The sequence below is a fragment of the Nicotiana tabacum genome, chromosome 16, assembly GCF_000715075.1.
Source record: "Nicotiana tabacum cultivar K326 chromosome 16, ASM71507v2, whole genome shotgun sequence".
Classification (NCBI taxonomy): domain Eukaryota; kingdom Viridiplantae; phylum Streptophyta; class Magnoliopsida; order Solanales; family Solanaceae; genus Nicotiana; species Nicotiana tabacum.
In genome coordinates, this window is record NC_134095.1 from 135441323 (window position 1) to 135460978 (window position 19656).

Below are 19656 nucleotides of genomic sequence, written 5' to 3' on the forward strand. Positions count from 1 at the left end.
GATCGCTGCAAGGTGCCACTAAAGAAGTGGAAATGACCACAAGCAAAGATCATTTTGGAATCAACACTTTGATTGCTTGTGATTATGAGATTACTGCCATTTTCAATGAACCTAGTTCATCCAGGAAGACACCTATAAACAACAAAGTCAGAGCCCTAGCGCAAGAGAGTGGAGCAAAAGATGCTGAGATAGCTAGGCTGAAGGCTCGCTTAATAGAGGTTGAATCTAAGAGGGATGCTCTCAGAACTGAGCTCTCCAAGGAAAATGAGAAGAATGATGACATTCTTCATAATATGCTGACCCTTCTCCAAGCCCAAAATCAATCATGTAACTCTCCCAAGCCTTAGGACTTCTAGCCTTCATTTCCTGACATTGTCTAGTACCACCAGTGACCCATATTAGGGATTTCTCTTTCTTTTGGTCATATTTTGAATATTTTTGCTTTTTTTTTGTGGATTGTGGCAGAATCATATTTTCTATCAATGAATTCTACTATTTCTGCTCTTGGTGATTGTTAATATTTCCTTGATAGCTTGAATATGTTTGTTTGATTACTGATGATTAATCCATGATTGCACTTACAGTTGCCCTAGTGGCCATGAGTAATTGTTAAAATTCTGGGAATCACACTTTGTTTATGCAACTTTTCGATGATGCCAAAAGGGGGAAGAGATATTGTGCTTTATATATTATTAATAAGTGATGTTTATAACCTAATGAACCTGGTCCTTGATGATTAGTAAATTTTTCTAACTTTGTATTGATAGATAAGCTGAGTTCTGACAGGGCCTAAGTGAGTGAAAAGCACAGAGTTTGTCATCATCAAAAAGGGAAAATTTGTTGGCCCAAGTAAAGGTGAAGTTTTGAAGACTAACAAAGGAACTCGGATATGGACCAGGTCCATCTTGTGAAGCACAGTTACGATCAACTCAAACATGTGAGATGTACGTGGAGGAGATAAACCTAACTTACCAGAAATGATATCTCATGATCCTGATCGAAAATGTTGCATATTAGATAAGGAGAAATACTCCTTACACAAAGAGAAACACAACTTAAGAATTGGATAGAGTTAGAAGATGAGACCAACTAGAAATCTTCCACCAAGGAAGAGTAATATATGTATTCTAGTCAATCTCTTTTACTAACTCCATAAATATCAGTGTTGTTCTCTTTTATAGGTAATGCACATAAGCAGAAGTTAAACGTGAATTGAGAGCAAAATAGCAAGGCAATTTTGCAAGCAATTTATGTGTGATTCAAGCGTGCAAACCTGAAGCTACTTGAACCAGATAGAAGAACCAGTTCTAAGTGTCTATCTTTTATTCTAGGTTCAATTGTAGTAGGTGATTTTATATTGTACCTTTCAGCTTTATCTAGAAGCAATTGTATTAGGTACTCAGAGTCTTTCAAGTTAGAGTTAACTTGAAGTTGTCGCAATAGTTGAGGCCGTGTGCCACAACGGGATTAGAGTTAATCGTAGGTTTACAAAAGAGTTTTTGTAAATACAGTTTTTGGCTCAGTAATTTTAGTGGAGAGTTTGGGAAAATCCTACTGGAAAGTAGGTCGTGGTTTTTTTCACCTTTTGAGCCAGGTGTTTTTCACGTAAAATCTCTGTGTTTTTTAATTTCTGTATTTATAATTCCGCAACAGTAATAGTTAAAACACATAGAAGAACCAGGTTCTTCTATAATCAAGTTAAGTAAAAATTGGGTACCACACATATCACCCCCTTCTTGTGTGGTATTGAAATATAAAACATCAAAAAGCTTTATGGCGTTTGTCACGACCCAAAATCCACTAAGTATCATGATGGCGCCGGACACCATTGTCATGCAAGCCAACGCCAATTTACTATTAATTTTCTTATTTTAATATTTTTTTTGAAATCGTTTCCTTTTTACATTAAACCATAAGTAATAAATTTCACTGAATAAATGTTTATATATTTACAAACTTAATAACAAATAATCCCATAATCATCCCAGAACCCGGTGTCACAAGTGCATGAGCAGTTACTAGGGAATGAAATAAAATACACTAACTGTCCGGGATACAATTGGATAGGAATAAAATAATACAGTACAGTACTCTGAGAGAGACTCTACTGGCTGCGGATCGTCTCACAAGATGCAGCTCACCTAAGTCCCCGTATCAACCATGCCGCTATGCCACTAGCCACACATGAACCTGTGCAACAAAAATGCACAACAAGTGTAGTATAAGTATGAAAACAATGTGTACCTAGTGAGTATCCCGCTTAATCTTGAAGAAGTAGAGACGAGAGGTCGACTTCGACACTTAATAGTGGTCCAAATAAAAATATAGTGAAAAGGTGAGGAGGTCATGGATTTTATAAAACAAACAATTATAATTCATAAAGTTAGATAACAGGTAAACAACTTCCCAAAATAATAATGCATTTCCAAAGATTTACTTTTCATTATCTTTATCAATTTATCTCCGACCAGGAAAGACAAATATCAACATTTATAAATCTCCGGCAAACAATACAGGCATGTGCATATCATGCCGAGGTCGTATGGCCCGATCCAATATAAATGTAAATTGTGCACTGCCGAGGGTCGAACGGCGCGAACCATAGATGCATCTATTACCCCGCTCGCGAATCATACGTGCGACGTGGTCAAATGTAAATAATCAATCACCCTGCTCGCGAATCATACATGCGACACTGGTACACATAGAAACACATATTCAAATAGTCCATCAGGACATTCATCAAGGAAACAATTATTGAAAGGGGTGAAATTTCCCATTTTTAAGTCATAAAATGGAGTTTAACTCTTTTAGAAAATTATTTGCCACTTCGATATGATTTAAGCAATTTAAACTATTAATAAGATTGCACTTATTACAAGCAAGCATGCTTTTGGGTTCTAGACTACCCGGACATAAGCATAATAGTAGCTACGCACGGACTCTCGTCACCTCGTGCATACGTAGCCTGCACAATTAGCAACACATATTCAATTAAATCACCTATGGGGACAATTACCTCTTACAAGGTTAGAAAGGAGACTCACCTCACTCCGGAGCCTATATTCCGATTCAAGAATGCGCTCAAACCTCCAATTCAAAGTCGAACGATCCAAAACTATTCAAATAGGGTAAGAACTAGTCAATACATGCTCAAAAGTTCATATTCTAATTATTAAACCAATTTCTCATCCCTAAATGTAAGGTTCCTAAAATTCATCCTCGGGCCCACGTGCCTGGATTCCGGAAATTTTTGAAGAAAGTTGTTACCCATAACCTAAGGATAAAAAATATATGATTTTTACTCCATTCCCTAACAAATTTCGTGGTTGAAGAATTTTTTACCAAATTCTAGGTTTTTCATCTACAACCCTTGATTTTCCCTAATATTTAACTCATGTTGTGTAGAAATTACTTACCTCTTTGTGATGATGGAACCCCTCCTCAAATGCTCTAAAACATCGCCTAAGACCAAGTAGGAAATGAGGGAAATGGGCTAAGTCTCGAAATAAAAGCCATTTCCCCAGACGCATAAGTCGCATTTGCGACCCCCAGCTCGCGATTGCGATGGTTGCATTTGTGACAAAGGCACCGCAAATGCGAAACCCAACTTCCCCCTGACATGGTCGCATTTGTGACAAAATTCCTCGCAAATGCGAAGAGGACAGCATCGCAAAAGAGATGGCCCCCTTGCAAATGCGATCTCCCCTCAACAGCCCTAGGTTCGCAACTGCGAGCTCCCTCTCGCAAATGCGATGGTCGTATTTGCGACCAAAACACCGCAAATGCAGTCATACCAGTGCCAGCGGTCCCATTTCTTAGCAAATCACTCTGAAGCTATCCTGAATCTCACCCGAGCCCCCGTGGCTCCAAACCAAACACCCGCACAAGTCTAAAAATATAACACGGACTTGCTCGAAGCCTCAAATCACATCAAACAACGCTAAAACCATTAATCACACTCCAATTCAAGTTTAATGAACTTTAAGATTTCAAACTTCTACTTACGATGTTTAAGCTCATCAAATCACGTCCGATTGACCTCAAATTTTGCGCACAAGTCATATTTGACATTACGGACCTACTCCAACTTCCGGAATCGAAATCTGACCGCGATATCAAAAAGTCCACTTCTGGTCAAACTTCTCGAAAATCTTCAAATTTCTATCTTTAGCCAAATGATCCCACAATGACCCACAGACCTCCGAATTCACTTCTGATCGCGCTCCCAACACCAGAATCACCATGCGAAGCTATTCCTAGACTCGGAATCCCAAACGGACATCGATAATACTGAAATGCACTTCAACCCAAACTTATGAAATTCTTCCAAAAATTCTAGCTTCCACAATAGGTGGCGAAACATTCCCGGTTCTTCCGAAACCCGATCCGGACATACACCCAAGTCCAAAATCATCATACGAACCTACTGGAACCTTCAAATCCCGATTCCAAGGTCGTTTACTTAAAAATCCAATCTTAGTCTATTCTTTCAACTTAAAGCTTTCGAAATGAGAATTCTCTTTCCAAATTGACTCTGAACTTCCTGAAATTCAATTTCGACCACGCGTACAAGTTATAATACCTGAAGGGAAGCTGCTTATGACCTCAAACTGCTGAACAACGTGCTAGAGCTCAAAACGACCGGTGGGGTCATTACAGCGTTGGACCAATTTACATTATGCTGAATTAAAGCATCGTGCTAATAGTATCATATGACATAAACTTTGTGCTATTAGCACCAAGGCCTCCATAATATTTGTTTTTTTGTGCAATTTTTTAATATAGGGAAATATGTTTGATATCACTAAGAATATACACGAGACATTCCTCCTTTCGGCTCGGCGAGTGACACTAGGAGTAACCCTTTTCAACCTTGGTGAAAATCCCTACTCTTGGAGGCTTGGAGAGACACTATTTCATCATTGGTGAGCGAACATGTACCACATCGTATTGTTGCAGGTTTTCGAGGAAGACAATTGGAGTAGGCCTTTCCAACTTCGGCAAGCAAGCACCTAACGTGTCTCTGTAAAAATATTTATTTCTCGATGCAAGAGCGATGAAATCACAAGATACTTCTTCCTAAAGAACTAGAGGCGAGGGATTGGAACATTTAAAAAATTCAGTGCCAAATTCCTTGAGGATTAGCCGCAATATTTTTTTGAAACTGATACACATGTCCGGCATTTCAACTTCACAATACTGTACAATCTCGCCAAAAGATCGATATCTCGAGTTAGGAGTGCCCAAATCATGAGCGTCTGCGCCATTAGAAAGAAAACTCAGATAAGGAAATCTTTAAGATATTCTGGAAGGATTCCTTCCATATTGGCCCTAGAAATTTCTTAAACTTGATCCATCTGTCTGCCGAAAAGGCTCTTCAGCTTTGCACACTTTTGTAAAAAAAATCATATCTTGAGCTACGGGTGTCAGAATCACGAGCCACCTGTACTGTTGGAAAGAAAACTCCGAGACCCACAATATCTGTAAATACCACAACGAAAATCCTTTCTAAACATCTGCAATAATAATTTGAAGTTTCTACAGACATCTGTTGCACTCAATTACTAGATTTGCACACTCTAGATGATTTTTTTATATTGGGCTAGGAACATTGAAATCGCGAGCCATCTACGCCACTGGAAAGAAGACTCAGAGATAAGGAGACTCTCAAAATAATGTAGAAGTATTACTTCCAGATTGGCCCCAGAAATATCTTGAAATTTATCTAGACGTCTGACATACTAGATTTTTCAGCTTTGCGCACTCTCGTCGAAAAATTCATATCTCGAGCTAGGAATCTCCAAATTGCCACCCTTTTATGCCATTAGAGAGATAACTCAGAGACTTCATATAAATTGTATGGCATAACTTCGTTTGGTCTCTCAACAACAAATTTTCGAAGTGGGCCTAACCGAAAGGAGCTTTCAGGTTTGCGTACTTTCGACAAGAAAAACTGTATCTTGATCTAGGGGCGTCCGAATCACCAACAGTTTGATCCAATGAAATTTGAACATCAAGAACTATAATCATGTTTAATATAGAGGCTCCATTCATTCTTAGTTAGTCTAACAAATATTTTTGAAATTGATTTTACAGCCTTGCATGTAATAGATTTGGCTATCATCACAAATCTATCTCCTTATTTATTTCTTTTGCAAACTTGCAAAGGAGCTCAAAACGTCTCGGTGTCAGACTAACAAGGTACACAAGATGAGGATATTTTCATATTTGGAGCAATAAGCAACAAGTAAAATCTTCATGCAAAAGACAAACTTGTTGTAGAGAGATCATCATGTGAAAGTACTCATCTCCCAAAAGTTGTGTATACTCGAAATTTTGATATCCATGAAGCTTACCCAAGGTGCTCACATAATTATGGAACTTGTGAGAGCGAGGTACATGCTCATGTATGTGAAAGAAGAAGTAGACCATTGCGCCCACGACTTAACAACAAGACGTATAGTTAAAGGATTATGGAAGCAGCTAAATGCTATGAGCACGCCATCAAGGATGATCCATCATATGAAGAAGTCTCGAACAAGGTGGCAACCATGCTTATCTTTCTATCATTTACATGACTATAGATTCTTTGTATAGGATAATGTCTCATTCTGCTTTTATCATTGATATACATATTTCTTTCAATTGAAGCAATGAAATGTCTTTTATGCTTTGGTGCCAAATTATCTTCTTTTCATCATTTACATATACCTCTGTATTTGAAAGAGTTAATATGATGATCCTATGACGCCAAACTTTTTTTTAAACACTCATTTGACGGAACTTAGAATGAAACTCTAAGCTGCCTATGTACCTCGGTGAAGAGGATCAAGTCATAATATAGTTTAGAGAGATGAGCTTCTTTTTTGAATTTATTTTATTTTACTTTTATTTTTGGTCCTAACTTTTGCCTAGGCCATCTCTTTCGAAGTTTTCAACCTAGAAGACTTTTTTGTTGTTGGTCGTACACTGTTTAGATTCATGCAGGCCAGGAGTGTAGCAATGTGCAGTTTAGGCTCATGCATCAAGGAACATCATGACTTGCATTCTAGGCTCTTGCATCGAGGAGCATTGTGACGTGCAATTTAGGCTCATATGTCAAGGACGTTGTGACGTGCAATTTAGGCTCATGCATCAAGGAGCGTTGTGATGTATAGTTTAGGTTCATGCGTCAAGGAGCATCATAACTTACAGTTTAGGCTCATAGGTCGAGGAGTGTAGATGAATTTCATAGGAAGTATTGCTTCAGAAATTTGCCATTGATTGGACCAACTTACTTTATCAACAATTTTGTATGAGCCACTTGGATATGCTTCTTTCACAATATATGGCCCATCCTATTTTGAAGTAAACTTGTCGCCTATGAGTTTGTTGAGGATTATGGGTCTTTGAACAACTAGGACCAAGTCTCCTACTTGGATCGATCGTGGCCGCACTTTCTTGTTGAAGGCTCGAGCTAGTCGAGCTTGATAGCACTCCAATTTTTATTGTGTTTCCAATATTTTCTCATCCAATGCCTCTAACTCTTCTATGCAAAGTTGAGCATTCTTTTCGAGTGTGAGTCCTTCTTGGATCGCGATCCATAATGATGGAATTTGTTGCTCTAGTGGAAGGACTGGTTTTACACCATACACCAAAGAGTAAGGAGTTGCTTGTGTAGTAATTCTTAAGGTTGTCCGATATGCCCATAAAGCTTCACCAATTTTTTCATGCCAAACTCTCTTGTTCTTTGCATCAACTTTCTCTAAAAGGTTACCAACCGTATTGTTAAAATCTTCAGTAAGGCCATTGTCGGGTGCATTATACATTAAAGACTTATGTTGCTTGAAACCGAACTTCTCACATAGACTCCTTACGAGCTTGTTGTTAAATGGAGTTCCATTATCTATGATTATGTATCTTGGTATGCCATACCTACAAATTATATTTGACTTGATAAAATCGGTAACAGTTTCCTTTTCACTTCCTTGAGTAGAACAACTTCATCCCATCTAGAGAAGTAGTTTGTGGTAGCGAATATATACATCTATCCCTTTAATGACTTTGGAAGTGGTCCAACAATGTCAAGTCCCCATGCACCAAAATGCTATGAAGCTACAGTTGGATGAAGAGGCTTTAGAGGTTGGTGGATATAGTTCGCATAAAATTGACATGTTTGACACATGCAATCTTTCACCATTGTCGTCTAGGAGTAGCCCATCCTCTTGATGCAAAAATGGAGCTTGGGACCAGATTGGTGTGCTCCACATGAGACGGAATGTGCTTCCTCCATTGCTTAGCGGGCTTCTTATTTATCAATACATTGTAAGAATATTCCTTCAAAAGGACGGCGAAACAATGTCTCTTTATAGAAGATGAATCTTGGTGCCCTTCGCGTGATGTCTGTTTTTTTTCTCGAGGATCCTTTGGTAACTTTCCATGTTTAAGGTACTCTATCAATGGTTGCCTCCAATTTTCTTCTTCAATCACCCGAACAGACGTAATGATGGATTTCATTGATTTGAAGATCAAGAAGTCTAGGAATAATCTATCGATGACATATTTGTACCTTTGTTGACTCTTTCTCTCCAGGTGCCATTGTCATGGCCAAGTGAGACAAAGCATCAGCCATGCAATTTTCTTCTCTTGGGACGTGGCTTAAGAACACTTGGTCAAATCTTTCAAGTAAACAAGAAGCATATTGGTAGTATGGTAAAATATCTTCCTTCTTTACCTCATAACTCCCAAAAAGTTGGTTGATGATCAGCTTAGAGTTGTCATAGATCTTCAATTGTAGAATCTTCATGTCTAATGTCTTTTTGAGACTGATAATCAAAGCCTGGTACCCTGCGACATTATTGGAGCATGTTTCATCTAAAACAAATGAGAATGGCAAGACTTGTCTTTCTAGAGAGATCAACATAACAACTGCGCCACACCATTATGATATGTAGATCCATCAAAGAACATTGTCCATGGTGGCAGTTCTTCAATGATCAAAACGTCATGTGGAAACTCATCAGAAAGCTCCCACTTCTCCAGAAGAGAGTGATTAACTAGAAAATTGGCAAGTGCTTGTCCTTTCACAGCCTTTTGAGGTGTGTATGTGATCTCATATTGGTTAAAAAATATAGACCATCTTGCTAGGCATTCAGAAAGAACAGGTTGAGTCATCATGAACTTCACGAGATCTGCTCGAGAGATGAGTTTGATGTTCCATGCTTCAAAATAATGCCTTAGCTTATTTATCGCATAAAGTAACGCTAAACATATTTTCTCAATAGGCTTGTAGTTCAACCCAACTCCTATTAAGTTTGACTGACATAGTACAAGGTATGTTCCTTTCCTTCCTTATTCTCTTGAGCAAGTAGTGCCCCAAGTGAACGTTCTTGTGCCACAATGTAGAGTATCATTGGCGCCCTTAACATAAGCGGATTCATCAAGCACCTTTTTATACTTTCAAAAGTATTTTGACAAGACTGATCCCAATGAAAAAGAGATATACTTTCTTAATAGATGATTGAAAGGTTGACACCGTCCGACTAGATTAGAGATGAACCTCCGGATGAATGCTAAGTTTCCTTGGAAACTTCGATGCTCCCTCAAGTTCTTTGGCTCGGGCATTTTTTGAGTGACATCAATCTTTGCAGGATCAACTTCAATTCCACGATGATGCACAATGAAGCCAAGAAACTTTCCTAAGTTAACTCCAAATGAAAATTTGAGTGGATTCATTTTTCTTAACCTTTCAAAAACAATTCAAAGTGGTAACGCCTACTCTTTGTCTTCACCACCAAGTCATCGATGCAGCATTCAACCCTCTTATGGAGAATGCCATCAAAGATGTTTTACATTGTGCGTTGGTAGGTGGCACCAGTATTCTTTAGACTGAAGGGCATCACTTTGTAGCAATATATCCCTTTTGGAGTTCAGAAAGCTATACACTCTTCATCTTTTGGAGATATTCTGATTCAATTGTTTTCGGAGGACCCGTCCATGAATGACATAGCCTCATACCTTGTTGTAGCATCAACCATGGGTTCAATAATTGATAGACAAAAGTCATCTTTTGGACATGCCTTTTTAGGTCTCAAAAGTCAACACAAACACATATTTTATCACTCTTCTTCTTGATAGGTACAATATTCGAGATCTATGATGGATACTTCAGCTATCGAAATAATCCTGCCTAAATGTGCTTGTTGACTTTGGCATCAATTTGTGGTATTATCTCGGGTCGAAACATGCATTGTGGCTGCTTCACAGGGCGTGCTACACTTTTGATCCCCAAATGGTGAACAAAGACCTTAGAACTAAGGCCAGGCATCTCTTTATATGACCAAGTGAAGATATCTTTGTACTCAGTCAACAATTTTAAGTATTCCTCCTCCTTTTGAAGCATAAGAAGTGCACTAATGAAGGTTGGGCGTGGATCTTCCAGAGTGCCTAAATTGAGTTCCTTAAGCTCAACTATAGTTAATTTTCTGCCATATTCTAGTTGAGGGGGAGCCTCATGGACTCTATTGTCAACGTCAAAGCATGGGCTATCTTCTATTGTTATGTGATGGGATGTTTCCACAAAGTCTGACTTTTCCCTTTGACTTTGTTGGATGGTCAGCATGGCTTCTTCCTCTTTCTTTATTTCTCTATGAGGCTGGCAAGTGTAAACGATGGTATTCCTTTTCACCTTCTGCGAACCATCTATGGATATTGACAAAATAGGCTTCCTTTTCATACGTGATGGGAAAGCAATACGAATTTACTTCTCAGCAACAACTTCACAATGACCTTGCTCCTCATATTTTGACAATATCTTTCTAGATGGTGACTTCCTTGTAGTTCCCAGCCGATAAAAGATGGAGGTCTTTAAGGTAGAGGTCACTCACTTTGGATGTTTGGAAGACACACGTTCACTTTTGTGACTTAGCCTTTCAAACACCGAGACACGAGGTGTTGAGCATCCAACACGATCAAACACTGAAGCAAGTTATTTTATTCTCTTATATTTAACTTCCTTCTTCTTCTCTACCGAGGTGTATTGTGATGGAGCCATCTCTTTGCCTCTCTTAGATGAAATTCGAAGAGACTCAGCCAAACTTAATCATATCCAAAAATTAGGAGTGGCAACGTAGTGCCCTTGCTTCCTCAACCTTATTTGGGACTCAGTAAAACCATGTATCTTTTCACCAATGAATTTATCTTTGAGCTCTCCTAGCCTTGATAGATTAGAGAAGTCATAACCAGACTTTTCAAGTAGTGTGAAAACCTTTGGAGCAAAGTGCCCTTTTATTTTATCAATTTGGGTATTGCCTTTCACAAGTCACGGATGGCGTTTGTTCATCTTTGATAGCTTTGTGACTCATTTGCTTCTTTGGAGTACATTGCTCTAACAGAGGTTGCACTTTGTTTCGACGTTCACACGGAACATAGCGAAAATCTAGATGCTCATTATTAGTCATTGTCTGTATGTCACCTTCTGATGATGCTAGCTTATTGGATACTTCTTCTATTCTCTTCTTAGATAGCTTGACAGTAGTCCATTGAGCCTAATTTTCTTCTTTTGAATTGACATCAACTTCACCGGCTGATGATGGTTTCTCCGCACTCAATTCATAAGAATCTAGGTAGAATTTTGCATCTACAAAGTATGAATCTGTCTCAGTGAAAGGATTGATGTCTACATCAATTTTGGCTATCTCTCCATCCCTTCTGTACTTTAGACATTGGTGCAAAGTAGACGACACTACTCCATTTTCATGAATCCAAAGATGTCCAAGCATCAAGTTTTATGATGTTTTAACATCTATGATGTGAATCAGGGTGTTTGGCTTCATCTCACCAATGGATAATCATACACGGATCATACCTATGGCTCATTGTCCTCCTTGGTTAATACTTTGGATTGTTATAGCTCATTGATAAAGATCTCAAGCTTTTTTAGCACTATCTTTGGCATGATGTTGATAGCCGAACCAACATCAACAAGTATTCAATTGAGATGTTGTTCCCAAATGACCCCTACGACAAATAAAGGTTTGTTACGTGGCTAGACCCTAGCAAAAAGTCATCATCTGGGAAGGAAATTGTTGCACAACATGTCATAGGAAAGAATTCATGCAAGGTAATGGGCTTTCGGAACTTTTGTGATAAGGCACCCTTAATCTTCTTGCTAGTAGAAGATTTGATGTTTCTTAACGATTGTAGCCTATCCACATTGCTCATCATCTCTCTTGGCTTAGGAATTCGTAGCCTCAAAATTGCCTTATGTTTTCGTTTTTTGCTAGTGACTAGAGTCCAAAACTCGTCGTTATTGTCTTTGGTATAATTTCCCAGCTCTGATGAACCTTCAAGAGCATTCCTTGGAAGATCAACTTCAACAGGATCGAAACTTCCAAATTGTAAGAAGGAAATGCTTGACACGTTCTGCAACCTTGAACGCTTCTTTCCTTAGGCGCGACACTTGCATGGTTTTCTTCCGCCGTTTTATCCGTGTCTATGATAATTTTTCCTTCACTTACAAGAGACATGATTTTCTCCTTCAAGATGAAGCATTTCTCTGTAGGGTGGACAATGACATGATGAAACTTGCAGTATTTCGGATCGCCAACTTTACCAGTTTCCTCAGGCCTTTTTGATTCAGGGAGATCAATGGTTTTTTAGTCTAGTAATTCATCAAGGATTGTGGGTACTTCTCAATATGAAAATGGATAAACAATCACCTTTAATTCCTTCAAGGTTGGGTGATGTTTCTCCTCTTTGCGATATTGACTCAGGGTCTTCTCCTCTTTCACTTCTTGCTTAGTCGTGACTTTCAATGAAGTTGCTTTCACCGCTATAGATTCTTTAGTTTGGTTCTTTGATACAACACTTTTCTTGAACTCCTTCTGATCAACAAATAGAGATTCCTTTACGTGACTAGCGATGCTCAACTCCATGTCGTGTGCTTGCATTGCAAGTTCTTCTAAAGTCCGCAATTTGATCCCTTGTAGGATATACAAAAGGCACCAGTGCATTTGTTGAATGCTCATCTCCACATCAAATATTTTTAAAAGGCAATCTTTATAGTCCAAACTTAATTCTCTCTAATGATTGGTGCCTGCCAACTCTATCATGCTTGTAGTTCTTCGGTTACTGTAAAAATGATTGAGGAAATCCTTGTCGAGTTGCTCCCAGCTATCATTAACTCGGACTCAATGTCGATATACCAGTAAAATGTGTTCCCTTTTAACGAACAAACAAACTATTTTATCAAAAGGTCACCATGCATTCTAGCATTGCTACATGTCTTGATGAAGTGGGCAATATGTTACCTTGCGTTTTCTTTGCCATCAAAATTAATGTAGCTTTGGTGGTTGATAATTGGTTACATGGTTATACAATAAATCCGCTTAGTATAAATCTTAGTATAGTACAACAAACTTTGTGATGGTCCGCCATATTGAGCTCTGATGGTGTTTGTTATCATGTCTTGCAATTGTTGGACAGATAAGGCCGCAACTGTAGTAGATTGCTTCTTCTTTTGAATGTTGAACTTGGCAAGCGATTCCTCAATAGTCATTTTTCATGAGGTGAAGCTAAGTGAATAAAGAGAGACGTGGCTCGACTCTCAAGTGCATAGGCCTCCAATTTGTTCATGAGTTGAGCGATTTGAAGGTCTTTGTCTTCAAGAGATTTCTTCAAGACTTCTATAGTTCATTCCATCATAGCAAACTTTTTGTCCATGTTAGTTTCTTCAGTCATTAAGGCATTGACTTTCATTAAAACTGGAGAATCCACCAAATCCTCAAATCTGTTAAGGTTGGAAGTTGTTTGAGAAATCTTGTCAAATAGCGAGAATGAGGTGTTGCCCCCAGATATTGCGGTTACGGTCGTCATGTAAGATATTCTCTTCTTTTCCATCTTTGAGGAGGAAAAGTATTCGGATCTCTCCAAGCAACTAGCCTTGACTTTCTTCGAGTGGTTGGGCCATTGCCATATCCAAAGACGCGATAATGGTAGCGTATTTGTATGAAACACCATCACACTTTCGGAAGGCCATTGCAGCAGTAGATCTAAAATTTTAACTTGCAAGAGGAAGAGATGAAGGGCAGAATCGGTCCCACCGGACGTGCCAAAATTTATTCGCAACAAATTTTCATAGTACGGAAAATAAACTGCAACAAAAATATGAAGAAAAAGAGAATTTATTGATAAATGTTCATGAGTACAATTCTATGTATCCCTTGATTCTTCTCTGTGAAATTTTCTATAATTCGAGGGTTTGAGAAATGTCTTTCTTGAATATAGGATGATTTAAACCTCTTTATGATGTATTTAATTGCCAAGAGCGTGGAGCATCACTTTGTTATTTCAGGTTGATCTATGGCAAGAACTCCATTGACCACTCCTTTGTTGAAGAAGTATGCACTTGAATATTGATCTTTCTGTTTACGGATGCCTTCACCAATTGTGGAATGCTCTTCTCCAACTATGAATGTCCCAGAGAGTTATGTAACCCCTCTATTTGTACTTGTAGAGGATGGACAGTCCAGCTACAAATGAACTCTCTTTCTTGATTTTGATCGGCTCATGTGAGTCATCAAACTTATCACAAAAGCTATGTGACAAGCTCGCTTGTGATTGGCAATGACATATCATTTTAGACACTTGACGACTCTTGATTGGTCATTGTTTTGGATTGCGATTGCCACATCATTTAACACGTAGCTTTATCTTGTTGGCTTTGAGGTTGACTGGATGTGCCATGTCACTTGACACATGACATGAGTCTGGGCTTTGAGGTTAAATAAACCTTGGGCTTGAATATAAAAATGTACATATTTAATTTATAGAGTCCAAATTAATTATTCGACCCAAAATAATTTAGAATTTAATCCAAATTTGTATGAACAAAACTCAATAATTTTTTATATGTCCACAACATCCTGACCTCCAAATTCTATATAGGTTCGCCTATGGATGGGAGATGTATTACATTCGCCTCCACGTCATTGCCATTTCACTACCACATCAAAAATATGTCATATCTCCAAAATACTTTTTCCATGTCACGTAAATCCTTCTTCTTCACTCCCTACCCCAAATCCTCATCTAAATCCTTCTTCTTCACTCCTTACTCCAAACCCGCCACCACCACCATATGTTTGACCTTCCAAAACCAAAATCACGACAAATGATTAATTAAGAAAAGGTCACTATTCTTCCATTGAACATTGTAACAACTAGAAGAAAAAGTTGAAATGCAAGACAATATGTGTAGCTATTAAATTTATGCGAGTTATTCAAATGGATGGGATTGGTTTGTTATTCTTGTATTAGAGCCTCGAATTTTCACTATGATTATCCAAGATGTTATTGTTTGACCCAAAATTTAGATCTAGGTTTAAACAATTAGATTTTATAATAGAATATAGTTAATCTTAGCTAATATTAATATACAAAAGATCGTTTAACTGATTTCGTGGCAAAATGCCACAAGTTCCATTCTCTTAGCAATAAACGTGTAACAGTAGACGGTATTCAAAGGCCCAAGAATAAAAAGAATAGCATTAAATAGTAATAAATGATATATAATGACTTTATGTAAATAAATGTAAGTGAGGTAACCGAAAAAGAGGTGAAATTATGTGATATTCTTCCTGACAATGATAAATGAATGATGTGCCTTTGAATATTCAGATTCTCCATGGATCGTGGGAGAGAAGTTAGATACAGATTTGGAGAAAATATATATTTTGTATGTATGTAATAAAGCACGAATGTTCAGAGAATATCAATATGTTGTTCTTTACAATGAGTGTCCAACCCCCTCCCCCACATAACTACATATCTTTCTATTTATAAAGTCATACGGGCCACAAAAACCCTAATGGTACGGATGAGAGGAATATCCCCCAGAATATTTCTTTGTAATATCTATTGATACCTAATTTTTTCTTATATATTTTTTAATACATATATATACTTTCAAAATAGCATATATGCAGTTATAAGCATGCATGATCATTTCTATAGTTTTTTGTGCAATTTTTATAGTTTTTAAAAGCTCCAAATTGATTTATTTCTTCCCTTTTTATTTATAAAATTTTCAGTAATTATCCTTCAAATTATTTTTGTGGTGATTTTGCCATCTAAATTCTTTATTTATGCCAAATATTGTTTAAATATTTTTAGTGCATTTTTATAACTGCATTTATATTTTTTTAGCTAAATTGCATATCTTTGCAATAATGTCCCTACTAATGCATAATTACGTTATTGATACATGAAATGATCTTTTATATTTTTAAAATGTTACACAATTATTTTAAATCATTTTAGTATACAATTTTTTTATAAGTCATTTATTATTTTTATAAATTATATAAGATTAAAAGTGACTATTTAAAACCTAGCCTATTTTTATTTTAATTTCAGCCTTAATTCTAACCCAATACCCATCCCAACTCTTAAACCTAAACCTACCCAGGCCCAAATACCCATCTGCCCAACCCAATACCTGGCCAAATCCTGACCGTTGATCATTTTGATCAATGGTCCAAGTTCCCCCTTTCCATAATTAACCTAACGACCCCCCCTCTAACCTAATTCATTTTACACCTTACACCGTCGTCACCTAATCCTCTTTGCTCTCAAACGCTCTCAACCCAAACCCTAATCCTATCTCACTGACCCTCATCTATGGCTATCTCTGGTTGTTTATAACCACCTCTTAGGCCTCCGATGGCCTCTCTCATGTTATTCTTGCCATCTCCAGGGCCCTCGAGGGACCAAGGCTAGTAACTTGCATCTATGGTCATCTCTCTCCTATTTCAGGCCACTCTAGTGAGATTCCGAGTAAGATCGTCCTATATTAGCTATGATCTATGGGTTTCTCAGTATGCTTCTTCATCTCTGTATGGTTCTCTTCAAAACCCTAATTTCTTTTCTAAACCTCCTAGATCTGTATAGATCTAAGATGATTTGAGTTTATTTCCTGTGAGTTTTACAACAGCCTTAAAATTCTTTACAAGAATCGTGTGATTTTCAAGTGATTTTCATCTTTTCCTAAAACTAGGGTTTCCGGAATTTCTTTTTAAAATTTGTTTGATGATTTTTTGTGTTTAAATGTCTACTTCACATATATTTTGACTAAGTTTTATGAGTCTGCTACAACCCTAACTTGCTTGTACCAAAAGCCCTAATTTTTGGGGTTCTTCGTTTGATTTCTGAATATTAGTACATCTGATTGTGTTCTTGCTTTGGGTTCTTGTGATTTCCCGTGATTTTCTTGACCTAACATGCTTCTACTGAATATCTTCGTTTGACCTTTCATTGATTTTATGTGTTTGTATTCGTTCTGACCCTTCATGCTAAGACTTGTATATTTCTCCTTGAATCAATGTCGCTTAACAATGTGTTTTGTTAAAGCTATGTGAAATCTTGACTATTCATGTTCTACCTTATTTTATATGCTAAACATGCCAACTCTTTCATGACTTTTTGAACCCTTGATTACTATGAATCCCTTATTTCCTGGTTTAATTTGAACACTTTCCATTTAACTCTTGATTCTTACCTCTCTATTCGATTTGACTGAATTGCTTGCCATAATTATTTTTCCCTGCCTTGTTTGTATTCCGTTGATTATTACTGATTTGTTTGCTTAATTAAACTACTATTCATTTAGCCCTAATTACCTACTCTATACCAAGCCTTATTTAATTCTTTTCCTTAAATACTTTGCATGATTTTACCGTTGATCTAATTGTCCCTTCATTAAGGGAAGACCTTGCTGATTTACATGTGACTTCCTTGATTTACTACTTAATTGATCTCTTACCTTATGTGTCAAGCTTTTGATTACTATATAAACCTCCTCTTTTTTTAAGTTCTGGAAAAAGCGAACATTAGTTCAAAAAATCACTACTTCTTACACTCTAAAGTTCTGTTTCTCTGCTGTTACTTGTGGTACTTATTGATCTAGCTGGCTGAAAGCCAAGGCTAGATATTGGAACTTCATTTGATTTATATTCTGCACCCTTTTCTTCAACTGGTATGTCTCAGTTAAGTTTTGGAATCCAAACTCTATGTCTTTTTCATTCCTGCATTAGTTCATCAGTTATGAGGTCAACTTGAACTCCTACCTACTTCTTTGCTCAACATGTCTAAAATCTGCATGTTCAATGTATTCTTTATATTCTGCATTCTTTCTTGCTTACTTCTTTGCCTAGCATGTCTAAAATTTTGTCCTGTCCAATGTATGCACTCTTTCCTGCTTATTTCTTTGCCTAGCATGACTTACTGAGTCTCTGAGATCCTAAGTGTTGTATAAAGTTTTTGACTATATGTTTCCTCTATCCCTATCCATGTACCCTAAGGTGATTCTTATATGTCACAATCCCTTTATCAGTTATTGTTGAGAAAGGTCTAGGTGTGAGCACTACCCGGGATCCTTGAGGTCCTTAGGGAACTCTGACACAACTAGACATAATATTATCTATGGAAATTTGGCATTTGAGGCTGTTGGAGGCTTGAAAAGTCATTTGCGCCTGCTTCTGGCTCCCTATAGTTAAATTCTTCTTTTTGTTTATTTGTGTATGTAATGTATTCAGCTGGTCTGTAATAATTATTTGTAAACAACATTGGGGTGATTAGTGAAAATGGGTGGATAGTTGGGTAAATTGGGTAGATATCATGCCTATAGGGTTGTGTTAATTCAAATGTGTTGTCACAACCTCGGTTCGTCCTCCGTGAACCATCGTGACGGCACCTAGTCTCTACAACTAGGTAAGCCTAAAATGCGGAAGATAAACCAAATTTGCAGAAGAAAACAATTTAAACCAGAAATAGTGTAATAAAATAGCATTTAAAAGTGTCGCTCGGCATACACAATATTAACTCTTAAAACCAATACATTTTCCCAAAACTCGGAAACCCATGAATCACAAGCTAAGAGATACATAAGAAGCTCTAACTCCAGAAATGTCTAACCAAAAGGGGAATGCTGAAGGGCTATACTATTACAAAAAGATAGAAAGGGACTCCTCCGTCTGCGGACGCGACAGATATACCTCGAAGTCTCTACAGAAGTGCCTCGCCTCAAGTATGATAAGACAGAGTGAAAGTACCTGGATCTGCACATGAAAAACATGCGCAGAAGGGGCATGAATACACCATAGCGGTACTCAGTAAGTGTCAAGCCTAACCTCGATCGGGTAGTGATGAGGAAGGTCAAGGCCCTACTGAGATAAAATAAAGAATATAAGACATGACAGTATAAGATAAGCAGTATAGTTGAAAACTAATGATAAGAATTTAATACAGGAAAACAAGGAATTTAATAACTGAAACAGAGGCAAAACAATCACAAGGAAAAAATCGGTGATCTCTTAATATCCCGAGGATCTCTTAGTACCCTCAATATATGCCAGGGATCTCTTGGTATCCCGAGGATCTCTCGGCATCCTCAATATATGCTAGGGATCTCTTGGTATCCCGAGGATCTCTCGGTATCCTCAATATATGCTAGGGATCTCTTGGTATTCCGAGGATCTCTTGGTATCCTCAATGTATGATAGGGATCTCTTGGTATCCTCTATGTATGATAGGGATCTCTTGGTATCCTCAATGTATGATAGGGATCTCTTGGTATCCCGAGGATCTCTTGGTATCCTCAATGTACGTGCTGGGGAT

General features: G+C 37.7%; 1 protein-coding gene across 1 annotated transcript; it reads right to left on the reverse strand.

The window, feature by feature from the left end:
* Nucleotides 1-7487: 7487 nt before the first annotated feature.
* Nucleotides 7488-9156, reverse strand: LOC142170422 (uncharacterized). Its single transcript, XM_075232326.1, has 4 exons — nt 8922-9156; nt 8552-8829; nt 8180-8319; nt 7488-7917 (listed from the first exon to the last, which is right to left on the reverse strand). The coding sequence occupies exons 1-4, from the start codon at nt 9154-9156 to the stop codon at nt 7488-7490; spliced, it is 1083 nt and encodes a 360-aa protein (XP_075088427.1).
* Between the last annotated feature and the right edge of the window lie 10500 nt (nt 9157-19656).

Coding starts and splice junctions, on each gene's coding strand:
- LOC142170422 (XM_075232326.1), bottom strand. CDS start 9,156: ATGACTCAACCTGTTCTTTCTGAATGCCTAGCAAGATGGTCTATATTT. Junction 8,320..8,551: donor GAGAGAAAGAGTCAACAAAG/GTACAAATATGT, acceptor GTCCTTTTGAAG/GAATATTCTTACAATGTATT. Junction 7,918..8,179: donor GCTACTCCTAGACGACAATG/GTGAAAGATTGC, acceptor TATAATTTGTAG/GTATGGCATACCAAGATACA.